The 16939-nt window shown below is 37.4% G+C and overlaps 1 protein-coding gene across 3 annotated transcripts in view; it reads left to right on the top strand.

Annotated features, from left to right (window-relative positions):
- LOC125231606 (probable Na(+)/H(+) antiporter nhx-3) overlaps positions 1-16939 on the top strand; it is a 114643-nt gene that overhangs the window by 79057 nt on the left and 18647 nt on the right. For all 3 annotated transcript variants that reach the window (XM_048137065.1, XM_048137067.1, XM_048137066.1), the window contains exons 3-6: positions 2969-3236; positions 10245-10508; positions 11068-11293; positions 15435-15662. In XM_048137065.1, coding sequence (XP_047993022.1) covers positions 2969-3236; positions 10245-10508; positions 11068-11293; positions 15435-15662 — 986 coding nt within the window. The remainder of the gene's footprint in view (positions 1-2968; positions 3237-10244; positions 10509-11067; positions 11294-15434; positions 15663-16939) is intronic.

Raw genomic sequence — 16939 nt, 5'->3', positions numbered from 1 at the left:
CAAATCCAAACTTTGTGAAGTTTGTTCAGCCCCTTTAGCCAAGGTACAGCAACACACCTATTTATGAATACAGCCAGTGCTAAAACTAAGTATACAGGACCTTATTGCTTGTACATTAAGCTCGTGTATACATATATTTACCACTTATTGCTATATTCATAGGTGTGTTGCCGACTGCATATTGTATGACTTCTGTTACGACAACGAAACGCTTTTTGTCTCGTCCATTTAGTGAAGTAAAAGTTAAAAGAAATTGTAAATTTAAATGGCTTCTTAAGTTTCGAAAAAACTGAAATTAATACATACTAGTGGATAAGTTGTACATTAGCAGAATTATTACTGCACATGAATAAAAATCGTATTAAGAAAGATACCTACATACGTTTACAAAGATCTGGGTTTATGACCGACAACGAATAATGGTCCTGAACGAAACGGGTAAGCAACGAAGCATGTCGTTTGTACGATGTAGCTGTACAGTTTATGTTCTATGCAAATTATTTCAACATAGTTGCCATAAGGATGTATGTTTTATTTAACTAGGGTCACTGTGCTAGTCTGCGTCCACATATAATAGCAAATAGTTTAATGACAATTTTAATTTGCTAAGTTCACGAAAAATATAATTTTGACCACCCCAACTGGCAAAGGCTCTCTTGATTGTATGTACCTACTTTCATTTTTAGGGTTCCGTACCAAAAAGGTACAAACAGGAACCCTTATGGTGCGACTCTGTCCGTCTGTCTGTCCGTCTGTCACATTCCTAAATATCTCGAGAACTACTAATGCTATCAACTTGAAATTTGGAATATGAACATTGTAAACCTCTACAAATAGAAAGTATATTTTTTTTTTATTTATGAATTTTAATTGTAGAAAATGGCCAAAATGAATGGGGGGCAAACTGTAAATTTCAAGTTACTAGATCAAGTGGGATATCGTTAGAAAGAGCGCAAATTGAACGTAAATAAACTATCTTTTATAATTTTTTTGTTGTGGAAAAAAAAAGAATTTAAAAAATACCGTTCCCCCCTCCCCATATCTCCGAAGTTTACCAACTAAAAATTATGAAAATTTTAGGAAACATTGGTTTTATGCTAAATATTACAGGAAAAATATAATCGTGTTTGTATCTTGGAAACTTTTTTTTAATTCACAAAAAACTTTTCATATTTTTACTTTCAAGTTACCCACCCTTGCGAATGTATATCGTACTTCAAATTAATACGAGATGTTACGTAAACCATCTTCTTTCCAATAAAGTAAAAACTGTTTAAATCGGTTAACATCATAAAGAATTATCCCTGAATAACCAACATAGTATACAGGTCACGAAAATTAGTTAGCGAATTCACGAAGAGATGGCGCTATACACAATAATACTCATTAGTACCTATACTTTTGTCTTCTAGTCAAGTCATTAGAGTTATATGAAAACATGAGATTATTTTAACTAGGTAGTTTGAAAGAAAGTTTGTACGGGACCCTCGGTGGGCGAGTCCGACTCGCACTTGGCCGGTTTTTTTCATTTATAGCAAACACAACTCACGAACAGATTTTTCAACTGTCGCTTGCCTCTCTGACAGAAGTGGTAATCAGCAGCCAGCAGCATTCATCTCATGCGTAACTTTTAATCTCAACAGTTGAATGCGGGAAGCGGATAGGTGATTTTTCCGAATATGTGGGCAACTTTTTCGTTCACTTTGTTTATGTTCCTACTTACATCGGTTAGCTACTTATTTCTGACATCCTTTGCATGTTTTATCAACATTCAACGTGCAGGCCAATTCAATTATAACAAAAACTCCAGAAAGCAAACTTTCTAGACTATCTGTAGCATTTCATCACATAAATTCTGTTTGAATTTTAAATGACAGGGAGAAATAATTTGCACTTGTAGCATAAAAAGTCTTCTGTCTTGGAAAACTACATTTAAATTTGGTGTGATTTAGGTAAACTTTCACCATTTGTAAACGGGACTGAATCACGTATTACTACTCGTAAGTTTTAAAACTGACGTTTCGAGGACGCCGATGTCCCCATGGTGTAGGTCTTCTCCGAGACAATCTCAATTTTAATTACTTTGGTGTGTTGTTTCATCCGCGACTATTAATTTTAACTGTACACGAGGTCCTACCGGGACTCACGTTTGTCTTGCCTCTGGCACACTTTTAAATTGGTACAATATTTAGTGTGGTAGGCCCTCCGTAAGTAGATGAAATTGAAAGTATAACGTTGGAAATTCAACGGCAACAATACAACTTTTCCAAACAACAACTCACACACGAGTTACCTTTACATATCCGAGGTAAACTTTGCTGCTCGCTCCAAGTTCAGCTTCCAAGCTCAAACTAAGTGTTATTAAGAAGGGGGGCGTATACGGAAGTTGATCTACAACTACTAGTCGACTCTTAATGAACTCTCGTACATTACGTGAACGTTAAATTACATCTAGGTCAAGTAAGAATTATACTCTTCCAAAGATACTTAAATGCGGAAACATTTTTGTTGTTACCGTTTGTTCCCGTATTGATGGATAGAATATTGAATTTCACTCCAAAGGGAAATCTTAAGATTACGAGTTTTCGGATCAATATTAACGAACAAACAGATGGTTTAACAATAGATGCTTTGTTACCATTTTTCTGGCGATGGCGTAATTAAAGAAAGTTTTCGATTTTTGGTCTGTCAATAAACTTCAGCGCTGGGTGCACACAAAATACTGATCGAATACACACAGAGCGAAGATTACTTATCTCTCTCTTTACAAGATTACTTAGCACAGTTAACAAGCACATCATCGTCACCTGCTGCGTGACGATCATGTGCTTGTTAACTGTGCTAATTTAATGCAACTGGCCCTTAATAGTCTGTCGTTATCGTTTCACACAGGATATGAAATGAGGAATTCCCTCATTTGCATTCCGTTTTCGAAACCTTGCACTAATTCTCTCATTATTTGTTTCAGAGTACCACGAAACAGAGTCCGTCCATAACTGTCGATGGGACTTCCACGTATCCCGGCCTCGGCTTCGGGCCCATGGGGCCCGTGGCCCCGCTCCCCGGGGACTCGGGCACCCAGCTCCGCCAACAGCTGGAGTCCACCACAGACCTGCCGGCTACGGTCAGCGTTAAGAAGGAGAGGACCTTCGTGATAGCTGCCTTTGAGTTCCATCGAGTCGAAACGCCTTTTCTCATCGGCTTGTGGATATTCTTTGCCAGCCTTGCAAAAATAGGTAAGTTTAACACTGGATCGATACTCCTAACCCTTCAGAACTCAACTGGGCTCCTTTAAATGATTCTACCGAAACGAAACTGCAACGCAAAAACTTGACGATAGGAATTTTACTACACTTGTGAAAAGTACCTAATTTAAGACACGCATGCTGTGGTATAAACTTTTAGTTCTTACTTAGCATCGCTGGTACTCTATGTACATATACTTAAGTCTCTGGATTCCATGCAAAGTACCAAAATCCGTAAAAAAATGCCATCGCTTCTATCTCGCACACAAAATACCGTTCAATGTTCAAATGCAATCTTTTTCTACTATTGTTAACATCATGTATGGTAGGCATCGCATCGCAAAAGTTTAATTTCCCAAAGTATGAAATGAGTCTGGTTTACGATTATTTTCAAAATAAACTCATTTTGAAGCTGCGTAGTGCATGCTTATTACTGAGCACCATATTCTTGAAATTCCTACGTATCAGAATTCCGTCACCTTTAAGCAAGTAGGTACTTCGAGATAAAAGGGTTAGGGATCGCCTTTGAACTAATCCCTACCCAAGTAAATGAACCAGGGTAATCACGTAAGAAAGTTCCCATGCCCGCATTAGGCTACTCTTAGGTCAACTAGCTTAAGTTCCTACAAAGTATGTACTTAATAATAAAAGAGGATAATAATAGAATAATAGATGCATATGGTCTAGCATAATAATAATCAATGTACTTAGTAATAGAATATAGTATATCGTATATATTTAATAGGTTTCTTAAAACAATTAAGGACGATGGCAATTTTTGTCTCATAGGTCATGCTATCCGGACTAATCTCAAAAAGGCCTAGCTTAGGTACCCTTAGAGTTTGAAGGTCAGATGGCAGTCGCTTTCGTAAACCTAGTGACTACGCCAAGTCTTGGGCTTAGTCGGCGGACCCCAGGCTAACCCCAGTCGTGGTGAATGCCGGGATAACGGAAGGAGGGTGATGATGTATCATGCTATCCGAATTCATACGTTTAAGCAACAATCTGCTACGCGCTGCACGATGACTCGCTCAAGGTCAAAGTAAAATCATCAAAAAAATTTAAAAGCAACATTAACATAGGTTAAGAATAGCAATAAGTTACTAATACAATATAGAAATTTATTTCTGCAATAAATGATATTTACTTTAATTTAATTTAATTAATAAATTTAAAAAAATTATATAATATCTTGAACGTTTTATTATACATGCTACGAATAGTTATCGGCGTTATCGCTATTCGCTACGATTACGCGGACATTTGATTGCTACGAACTTCGTTACAAAGCGAACAAGTTACAATTTACAAGTGATTGTTAATGTCTAGTATGACAAGTTGGAAAGAGACTTCCGCTTGTAACTTGTAACTTTCAGTTTTGAGAAATAGGCCACAGGTAGCACTACCTGATGATGAAAGATTCAATATGTTTATCACTTGATAAACATATTGAATCTTTCATTTTTATTGAATTTTTAGTCGTTCAACTTCAAACATGAATTTTATACGAGTTTAATAATTAAACATTATCTTGTTACTCGAATATATCTCGTTCCAACTTTCGCTATAAATGAGCGAAAGTCGAGTTTTAACTTCTCACTAAAATGGGAAAACGTATTCTTGCAGTTACGATAGTAAAATGATAAAAGAGATACAGATAAAAGTAAAATGGATTTACATATAAACAGAAAAAATGAAACTGTCGACGAGTTTGCATTTTCATTGCACAGAATATCAACGTTCATTAAATTTGTTTTATTTTCAATCGTTTGTAGCTAGCGTCGGGCATTGATTGCCTAGGTAGTTAGAGTTCATCAATCAAGGCTACGATTAATATGTCCACTTTCTTTAATAGTTTTTGTGTGCATTTAATCAACCTTGTATTTATGAGGATAGAATTGCGTTTTGTCAATCAACCGCGTTAAAACAACCGCGGCACAGCAGAGTACATAGCCAAATGCACAAACGGTCACGATAATATCTGTTTCGTAGCTATCTATCTCGATATCTCTTGCGTATTGGCGCGACAGAGCCAGACTGCATTTCTGTCGGCGCCTGGCATCGACGATTGCCATTCGGCTACGCCGGCAGATTAGATTGATAAATGATAATATAAGACTCAGAATCAAAATATTTCTTGCCACCTTAGCCCCCACACATCTAACGTACCGGGATTCGAACCCAGGACCGCGGCGTAGCAGGCATGGTCACTACCGACTGAGCCAAACCTGTGGTCAATATCGGTTGATTTGTAAAAAAACTGTACATTTTTTCCTCGGTTCATGATTACAACAAGAAAATGTAATGTAGGTACATACCCGTCATAGTAGCAGTTCATCATCCAAATCCAACAGAAGTCTTCCAGATTGAAACTCTGCCAATCACGTTAAAACAACAATATTTTTAATAACTTTCGTCAAAGGAATCCAGGCAAATATCGATAAGTTAACATCTACTTATAGATTATACTGTATTTATCTCTGTTATATTTGTCCAAACTGATGTTAAATAAAGAATACTCTATTGTAATTTATTCTATAATTTGTAATAAATTGTTTATCTCTATTGTTCATGATTTACAACATATTTACAATTTGAATTTACGCGTCAATATTTGACAACTATGACAAAACATAGTCATGATGCATAGACTAAGGACTAAATCTTTGGTTACATGATTACTCTGCAGAGTTTTTACAGAGTAGGTAGCAAAGAATATAATACTCACTAGTGATGGGTAGTAAAATGAGGTAGGTCAAAATGGTCAAAAAAATGGTCAATGTACAGCTACAGTCAGCTGCAGAGAAAAGTAGACCCCTTGCATACAAATTTGTACGCAGAGGGGTTTACTTTTCTCTGCAGCTGACTGTACCTAGTAAATTCTATGTATAACACTCGCAAAACAAAATAATATGAGAAACTTTTCCATTTTGTGTACTTTACCATTTGAAATGTATCCAAGGGTACAATTTTTCTCAGGTAGGAAACTAGGCCAAGTACCGCTTATGAGCCCAAAAAAGTTTCGTGCGTTTTTACGCCTTACTCCCAAAAATTGCTTTACCTAAAGTTGGCATTCAGAATTGTGATTGAAAAACTTGTCACCAACTTGTCACAGTATACAAACATAGTTAAAATGTATGTTAATGTAAAACAAAGTTAATAAAATGAGTGAGTGTGTTTAGTAAAACGTCCCACTTTGTCGGTAACCATTAAGGCGAGATTTACTTGTATCTTTATATGAATAAACTGACAAAGCGGCTTTATAGCAATTAGCAATCGACAATGTGGGACGTTTTCCGGCACACTCACGAATTTTCAAACCATCTCAATTTACAAATGCAGGGAGAACCTATGACCTTTAAGGAAAAGGCTTAAAGGAAAACGTGAATTTTAACTGTAGTTCTACGATACTGAAGTCAAGACAGATCTTGTGAGATTTCAGAAAGGTAGATCTGACCTAGATTTCAGAACGGAAAATCTACTCTTAAAATGCGCAGTTGCCTCAGCCGCTCTTAGTTAAATATATTTTAGTAAACCCTAACGTAAGCCGTTTCTGATTTAAAACAAGTTAAACATTTTAAATTCTGGATTTTGTTTTGACACGACCAAAATGCCTGACCGCGCCCCGTTTGGCCCCGTGGCAGTAATGGCCAAAGTTAAATGAAATCGATATCAATTCGTAAATTTCGAATCATTCGAGGCCTATAGTCACTAATAACATATTATTAAGTTTATGAACGTAGCACTGTATCGTAGCGGATTGCGTAGTTTCTAAAATGTTTCGTAGAAGCAAGTAGCGGTGAGTGGCAGATCAATTCTTACTTTGAGGACGTCGCGCTTATATTTCGCTTGTACATTCAATCAATTGGAACCAGGGGGCCGATTTTTGAGTCTCACTGTCACTAAAATACCGGTTGAAAACGGTGAATTGCCTATTATTTTCAGTGAAAATTTTCTGAATTCGAACGCCGTGAGACTCAAAAATCGGCCCCCAGGCCACTGTAGAACTATGTCATAGAGACGTTATAAAATCAGATTGTAAGAAATCTCAGAGGTTCCAATTGGTTGATTGTACTTGCCCTTAGTTGTGTTAGCGCGGACGAAACACACGATTACTGAATGACATCTTTCGAATATCGTTCTAACGTCGGACTAGGCCCGTTTGAATTGGCCTGATGAAAAATGTTATGCAAAGCAGTAGCTCCAACACTAATAATAATGACTACTATGAGAAAGAAAATACCATATGTAATTGATATAATTTTACTACACAATATTTTCAACATAAACCAACACCAACATTCAATTTCATTTATATAATTTACACTTGTTTTTTACCCCAAAAATTGGACAACACTTTTGATATTTGCCGACGTTGGATAGTAAACTTATTCTTACATTTACCTTTGAGACCATTTACTTTCGACTTGACCGGAACCAAGTACCCCCTTCGCCGTTTCGTAACATACAGAATGCTACAGTGTTGGACCCCGGCTGTGTCTTCGAATCCTGTTGCGACATCTGCGAAGCCACTATAGAAGTAGATGAAGATATACTTACCGTTGATTTGCATTTTGCTGTTGATTTTTCATCAACTTGTACATTCCCACATATAAATGCTTTCGGATTTGTATATATATTATCCAAACGTTTGCTTCCTGGGTCAAAAGATGCACTTGAAGTGTAACAAACCCGGGTTTGGTAATAAGACGTGTGGGGGTGTAAAAGGAGGAGTTTTTAAATTGACATCCAACATCTCTAATATATATAACGCTTGCATTAGATGTGTCCTCTTTTTCCACATTATTGGGATCCTGATTTGGATAATCATATTGACAAGATTTAGATGCATTGTCACATTGGTTTGTATTTATTGGTGGAACTTGACATGATAAATGAGTTTGATTTACGCAATATGGTCGCCGTTCATATACATTTTGCTTTTGGGATATTACACTTGGTGGTACTAATCTAAAGTGACTTACTGGAACACATTTTAGTCCTGCGACATTGTAATTTTCTATTACTTCATCGTTATCTACGTAATGTTTAGTCGACTCATCATACTGCAGATTTTTACAAAATGGAATGCAGAGCGGCAGATTAACACAACGAGGGCGATGGCTGCAAGGCGCAATGTTCTCACAATTGGCTTGCAAGACGTTACTCCTTTGACAGGAAGGGACTGCTGTGCATGGAGGGTAATGTTTGCAGGCTTTTGTCATTTTAATGAAACGGGGCGTCGTTTTCTTAGGGAAACTTTGCTTAATACTAGACGCCTCCAAATTTACTTTCGGTAGTATCTGACAAAGTGGCACCATCTCGCACCCATGTGGACATTCTTTAGAGACTTCAATGGTTGGATGATATTTTTCTTTTGAGGATACCATACGACAGGTTAACTCCGTTTCTGATTTTTGATGCGCTTTAGGTTGAGGAGCTCTTGTACTTGCTTCATCTTCTGTGCTGGCAGCGAGTTCTATATGTTCATGGCAGTTAGGACACCTCACAGTTCGTACTTTTGTTGGTTTCACTCTAACTTTATTTGTTAGTACTCTCACTACCCTTACTCCACTTTTGCGTGAACTTGACTGACTCTTACTCATTTTCCCCATATCGTATCCATCCAAAATTACAATACAAGACATGTCTTTTTGTGGAAGGTGTACTGGATATACAATTTTACTTAGTCCATCGCCGCTCATACGTGTAAGTTTGTCTTCCATTTCCAAATGAGTTTTGTTCTTGGTCGACATTCTTGTTATTACTTCTTCTCTGTAGGTAGAAGCTGTTATCTGTTTAGGCATTTGGGACTTGTTTGATTTTGTCTCTGTAACTGATCCATTGTATTTGCATGTACAACCAAGGCCATCTAAATCACAGGGACATGGATCTTTATTGCGTTTATCGCAATCCATTTTGTTTGTTTTTTGACGTTCATATTTAACGTTCTCGGTCTGATATGAGACAAAATTTTCAACTCTGCTGTTACTGTCTACAGTATTTCTATTCTGAGCAACGGTTGGGATACTACTACTTTCAGAATCGTCGATATTATCTTTCAAACATATTCCGGATGCCATGTCACACTCACGGAGGAAACCACTTTTTACTATTTTTACATTCTCTTCTGTGTTTTCGCACATAGTCAAATTCGGTTTGATGTCGGTAGTGCATTCTTGGACAATATGGACAGGCGCAGGTGCCCTTGGCCACTCGTTGCCCTTCCTATTAAGTGCCTTAAATATATTAAAAGTCGATAGACCTACAACTACATCTTCATTACAGCAGCTGTATGACTTTCTCTTCGCGACACTGTCCAAATCGTAAAACAAACTACTTCCAGAAGGCGCCACACACGATTCACTGGTACATATTTTATTAAGTGTATAGAAGCGTTCATATGTGGCATATTCTTCTTCATTGTGTACCATTTCTGATTTTTCTGATATGTGTCCGTAAAATGATACGCTGTTTGAACTGACGTAGGATTGTCCTCCAGATTAATTCTGGAGGTAGAATTTTGATTTATTATATCATTTACTTAATCAAAATGTTCATGAACACACCGAAATTTGGATTTTATAAAAATGATGATGTTTTTGAAAAATAATTACATTAGGACTCTTATTAGATTTAAAATAATTTTCTTATTTTATATGTTTTTATTTAGACACTTTGACATTTCATGACAAATTTTATTGTCTTTATAAGTTTTTTGCTGTTCTCTCTGTGAAAGTCTATAGTTTTTATGAAATAAGTTTCTTTCGTAAAAGGTTTAATGCTAACAAATATGTGAAAATATAAAACATACGTTATTGTCAAGTGTCAATTATGTGTTGATCGTGTGTCAAGCGAACGTAAACATTAACTTTTAATATACCACTTTTGCTTATTTATGACTAAAACATGCAATTCAGCTCTAGTCAATGCAAAATAAATCTAAAAAAGACGTCTGTACTTACCAGTGGAACTGATATGTCCTCTCCATTGTTATAGGTTTCCACATGGCGCCAAAGCTATCGAGGATGTTCCCCGAATCCTGCCTTCTAATCTTCGTGGGTGTCCTCATTGGTGCTTTGTTGCTCAGCACGCATACTGTCCACGTCCAACCATTAACCCCGGACACCTTTTTCCTGTACATGTTGCCGCCTATCATCCTGGACGCTGGTTACTTCATGCCGAACAGACTGTTCTTTGACCATCTTGGAACTATACTGCTGTTCGCCGTGGTGGGAACGGTGTTTAATACGCTAACTATAGGTAAACTTGACTATACATAAAACTACTTGCGCTACGACAGCGAAAAGCCATCTTTGGAATTTATTAAATATAGATGCTGATATGAAATCACTATGAAATAGTCATAGATAGAAAACGTTTGACTTGCCGAAGCACATTTTTCGTGAATGACACGAATATGTCAACAACTTCTCGCACAAAGAGAGGATACAATGTGAGATAAGTATTCACCTAAGCTTCATCCAGTCCCGAGTAAGATCAATGTGCTTTCGTGAAATAAACATTTTTTATATGTTAAGACTGACAACTTTTATGAGCCTTCTCTAGTGCCTGTAAAAGGGAGCGCTGTATCGTTAAGTCAGCTTAGCTATCTAACTCATACTGTCTATAATTTACGTCTATAGGTAAATATCATTTTTATAGCTACATTGTTATACTTCTACAGAAGAACAGTTAAGATACTTAATTGATTTAAGGGCAGATAAAAATAAATAATTTGCTATACGCACACCGACTTAAGTATCTAATAAAACTTCTGTTAAAATCTTAAGCCATAAAACTTTTCCTATTTTTCCCCCAGGTGCCTCACTATGGGCGTGCGGACAAACGGGAATGTTCGGCTGCACGACACCTCTACTCGACATGTTCCTCTTCAGTGCCCTAATATCAGCTGTGGACCCAGTGGCTGTACTAGCAGTGTTTGAGGAGATCCACGTGGATGAAGTGCTGTATATAGTGGTGTTTGGGGAGTCGCTCCTGAACGACGCCGTCACAGTTGTCCTGTACCACATGTTTGAGGCTTACACGTAAGTATGCTAACCTGACATGTTCAGCGCCCTAATATCAGCCGTGGACCCAGTGGCTGTACTAGCAGTGTTTGAGGAGATTCACGTGGATGAAGTACTGTATATAGTGGTGTTTGGGGAGTCGCTACTAAACGACGCCGTCACAGTTGTCCTGTACCACATGTTTGAGGCTTACACGTAAGTATGGTAACCTAACATGTCCAGCGCCCTAATGTCAGCTGTGGACCCAGTGGCTGTATTAGCAGTGTTTGAGGAGATCCACGTGGATGAAGTGCTGTATATAGTGGTGTTCGGGTAGTCGCTACTAAACGATGCCATCACAGTTGTCCTATACCACATGTTTGAGGCTCACGCGTAAGTATAACCTTATACATCAATTCAAAGTTCAAGTAAAAGTATAAATAGGTCGTTTCGTAAAGCTCGCACGAATGGAAATAATGAAAGTTTGCTAAGACACAGATATATACATATTTTGTCAGTTCCATACTTTTATGAAATAACCTCAGTACTTTCATAAAAAGCTAATAAACAACGGGTGTATATTTTTACTTTAAGCTTATTAACAGGTTTGATTAAGAAACTTTATTAATGATCTTGTTTTGCAATCATTGTTCGAGTTTGGGTAATTACACCGGTCAAATCTTACATGAAAATCGGCTAAAAAAACAAAGTGTGATGTAAAGCTGGATTTTTGGTATGTTATTTGGAGTCCTTGGGGGAATGTAAGACTATATTTTGCAAGCAAAAAAAAAGTGTGCTAACTTCGTAATTTAAAAAAAAAAGTAAAAAAATCGGACTTTTTTTGGTTTTTATTTTTTTATTAAAAAACTATGCGTTTTTGGTCAAAAGTTGCTGTGTAATGTTGAAAGCGCATTAAATTTCAAACAATTTGACATCTTTTTTATCAATGTCTGTCAAATAGTTTTTGAGATATGAAGCGTCAAAAAAGGTTAATTTTTGACGCATTTATAAAATGTAGCGTTTAGCCAATATTTTTAGACAAATATCTACAAAATACTTCATGATAATATGATATGATATATATTGCAATATGACATTGTATAAAATTTATTTTGCTTTAGTTTTAGTGCAAATAAAGGTCAGTAAGACGAATAGTTACTTTGATACCCAAAAAAAATCTATAAATAGAGAAGCCAAGAGTCTGGTAGATTGGTTAAGGTAAAATAGTTTACGCTAAAAGTTTTAGGTTGAAAGTGCTATCTATTCGATCTTACTTTCTTTGATATCCGTTTATCTGAAAAAATTGTCTAAGCTAACTTTGCATCGATTTGACTATTACTAATGAAGAAATAAAATACAGTAAAATTTTGAAGTTTAGTAAATTAGAAAAATAAAACAGAATTAGTTACATTTTACTTTTTCCTTTTTGAGGGTCCTGGTTCTGTATTTGACCACCAATTGCTGTGGAATAAACTACGGGAACGGAAAGCGCCCACGCCAATTATTAAGATACTGGAGAAGTGGTATTCCCAGCAGAAGAACGTAGTAAGATGGAAGTCAACTCTGTCCACAGCCAGCGGGCTAAACTGTGGCGTGAGACAAGGAGGCAGTATGTCTCCGGCTCTCTTCAGCGTGTACATGGATGGGCTGTCGCAGGCTTTGACCAGTACCGAGGTTGCCTGCTCCATCAATGGGCAAATGATAAATCACATCGCATATGCAGACGATATGGGTCTACTAGCACCATCTGTGGGAGCTATGCGTAAGTTACTTGCAGAATGCGAGAGATACGCCAGCCAGCATAACATGAGATACAATCCGGACAAGTCTGAATTTATGCTCATGGAGGCAGCACATATGCCCACACATGTACCACCTCTTTTGCTTGATGGAGTTCAATTGCGGAGAGTACACGAAGTCAAATATCTTGGCCTCATCTTGTTGTCCAGTTTAAAAGACTAGGGGGACATAGAAAGGCAGAGGCGAGCCACCGCAGTAAGGGCAAACATGTTGGCTAGAAGATTCGCCAAATGTAGTGACAGCGTAAAAAGACAGCTGTTCCTCAGTTTTTGTACAAGCGTGTATACTGCGGAGTTATGGTCCGACTACACCTGCGCGGCGGTGAGAGACCTGCGCGTGCAATACAACACATACTATGTACTGATATTTCGTTAAACGGAGAATACTATGATTCGGGCACATCCACGACAACGCTCGTGAGATTGCATCCATGTTATTGACCCTCAGTGATATGCTTTAAAAACCAGTCCGTACAAGAACAATTTCGGAACAATCTGATTCAATTAATGAGAGTTTTCTACTAGTAAATATTTTTCCGCCAAGCGGCGATCCTGGGGTCTTTCTGACCGTAAACTTAACTTACTAAATAAATGTTGATTTGATATACGCAAATATGTGTCTGAGTAATACTTAAACAGCCCCCAAATAATAATAATTCGTTCTCCGCTACGCCTCCTGTAAATATATGTAAACTATCCCATTTGGCCATTACCATCCACCGATTATTTCTGATCCAGTTATACTAGATTTATGATATAATCCATTTTTTTTAAATAACTGGCACTCTTTTGGTTTTAAATGAAAGCTAGTGAAATTTTCTACATTTTTATTTTACAATTTATGTAATAGCCTAAGTTGTTTTGCTGATATCTGTCTCAAAATATTAGCAAACCGAATATTTTCATAGAAAGGGGAAAAATGCTCTTTTTTGACGCTTCATATCTCAAAAAATATTTGACGGACATTGATAAAAAATATGTCAAACTGTTTGGAATTTAATGCGCTTTCAACATTACACAGCAACTTTTGACCAAAAATGCATAGTTTTTTAATAAAACGGCAAAAACCAAAAAAAGTCTGATTTTTTTACTTTTTTTTTTAATTACGAAGTTAGCACACCATTTTTTTGCTTGCAAAATATAGTCCTACATTCCCCCAAGGACCCCAAATAACATACCAAAAATGCAGCTTTACATCACACTTTGTTTTTTTATTTCTCTTTTTGACCAGTGTAAATGAGAATTGTTTCCAAAACGGATTGAACTGAACAATTTCAGATTTCGGTAATACCTACGTTCACTATATTACATATTCTGCATTCAATAGTACATTACGATACAAGTGCGGAAAAGAGGAAGTTAGTAACTCGTCTTAATTTAAAACACTCCCAATTTCCTCTTCGTACTTGTATCGTACGACGTCTTTCAGTACATATAGCCCTTTAAAGTATCGACACATACTTAGACATAGTGAACATGATAACATGATAGACACATAGTGAACCACTTTTCGGACTAGTTCTATAAAAAAGCACCATCTGTACTGGAAAATATGTTACTGTACCCAGTAATCTATATTATGTAAACAATATTATGTAAAGAATATCCTTTACTCAGTTCATGTCTCCCAACATTGACATTTGACATCCACGACATGAAATCAAATAGAAACTACCGATAACATCAAGTCGATAAGTCCCTGAAGCCAAATTGGTTTACTCGATCTGCAGTGAGCAAATAAATATACCTCTAGTCCTCTACAAAGTCGGACCTTAGGGGGAGTAAATGAATATTGGCATTGGACGGAGTATCTTGATCTCGTCTAGACGTCTTTCTCTGATAAGTAGTGGTTACGAGGCGAATTCGATTTGTGACTTACTTGTGAGCTCCTGACTTGATATTGAACATAAACTCGTGATGTAGGTACGATAAATATGGACACGGACAAAGCGCCAAAAATAGGTAAGACAATATCTTTTTGAAATAAAGTCGTAATATGTGCACTTTGGCCATGTTCATATTTCATTAATATCTTGATTGTACATAACTCTGTATTTAGAATACCAAAATAATTGCATTTTTTTTCGAACGCATCAAATTGACATCTAAAGTTTTACAGTCTTTACTTTCTTTTTTATAATTATTAGGCAAACTAGCAAACAAGTCTCCTGATGGTAAGCTTCACCGTGGCACATGGACACCCCAAATACTAGAAAGGATGGCGCAGACGCTGCAGACCTTTAAGATGAGAGTACGCTCTTATACCTTTTTTACGCACTTGTATCGTAATGTACTATTATTGATCCAGCCCTATCCAACACTATCCACAGCGTTTCCTAATTGTCACATTATTTTCTACAGTAAATATTTGTTTGTTTCAGCGAAATGGGCACATCCCGGCTAGTCTACACCGACTTCCTAGCAGGCTTCGCTTCGTTCCTAGTTGTCGCTGTAGGCGGGACCTGCATCGGTGTGGTGTGGGGTTTCGCCACCGGCCTCGTGACTCGGTTCACCCATGAAGTCAGGGTCATTGAACCCATCTTCATCTTTGTTATGGCGTACTTGGCGTACCTTAATGCGGAGATGTTCCATATGAGTGGGATATTGGCGTGAGTATTATTTTAGAAGTATTTATTTTGAAAATGGAAGGGTCAGTTGGAAGTGGAAGACCTAGGCGAACTTCTCGGCCAAATCGGGGATTGCAAAATGGCCAGGTTCAGAAGTAGGTACTCGAAACCGACGAGCATTTATGAGAAACTTTATGAAAGGGCGTGAAGCGAAAGTGGTTTGTCAGGATCGTAGCAAATGGAAAACGAAATAAGGTCCTTCCGCGAAGTCGGGATTATCGAGCTTATAGGGACTCGTAAAATTGTTTGGTATCCTCAATGATACAAAATCTACTGAGTTTCTACTGAGAATATTTGCAACAAAGTAACAGGCATTCTGTTTCCATTTGTGTATATTAATAGACGCAAACAACGTTCCACGAACAAGTTTAGCTGTTCATGTAGTTGTGTCCATTCCTATTTCCTGCAGCGATCGCCATCTGGACCAGCTTAAGCGATTAAAACTGTTCCGTCCCCCTTTCTATCCATTTCCTATTTGCCTCGTGCACTAGATGCAATTCCGACCGCCATTGTACCAAGTTGATGTTGGGAGAAATGCTAGTGAAAGTCTTAGCTATAAGTGGACTTCATCTTCAGAATGAATTTGGCAGCTGCTAATTGTCAAAATAAGCAATAGTATATTTCAGACACACTATTAGGCGGGTTCCACGACCACGCACAGCAATGGAAAGAGTCATGAGACAGACTTAAAATATAACTTAAATTGGACTTAAGATAGCAATAGCAACCCCTGCACTAATTTTACAATAGCAAAGTTCAAGGGCTCACTCGTACATTTAGAAAACGGTTATGTTTAAATAAGTATTGCATTGTGCAAAATGGAACCATAAAGCCACATGTCACATCCATTTAAATAATGAGGACATCAGTTTTCAATTCAACCATTGTATATAAGGACCAAGAAACAGATTTGTCTTATAATCTCTTAAATTACTGAAAGCTGACGCTCTGATGACTAGGATATGCAAATGCATCACTTGGCAGGCCATCTAAAATGGCCCAGATTTTTATGTATAAGACGATACACTATATGTAGAAATCGCCCGCGCTCGCTAAATCAACGAGAGTACAAAGGTTGAGTGCTGGCTCTACTGGAATAAAATGCAGCAAACATTGTGAGAGAAATGCGAAATACATGACCTACATACATACAATAACAGAGGTTGATATCTGTGTATATCTTTTGCATGTTGCTAAGCACTCGATGACCTATTTCAATAACAGCGAGGATCACTATCTGGCTGGAGGCTGAGGCGAGC

This window comes from Leguminivora glycinivorella, chromosome 12 (genome assembly GCF_023078275.1).
Source record: "Leguminivora glycinivorella isolate SPB_JAAS2020 chromosome 12, LegGlyc_1.1, whole genome shotgun sequence".
NCBI lineage: Eukaryota > Metazoa > Arthropoda > Insecta > Lepidoptera > Tortricidae > Leguminivora > Leguminivora glycinivorella.
The sequence above is the reverse complement of the archived record's forward strand: the minus strand, read 5'-3'. Positions and strand labels throughout refer to the sequence as shown.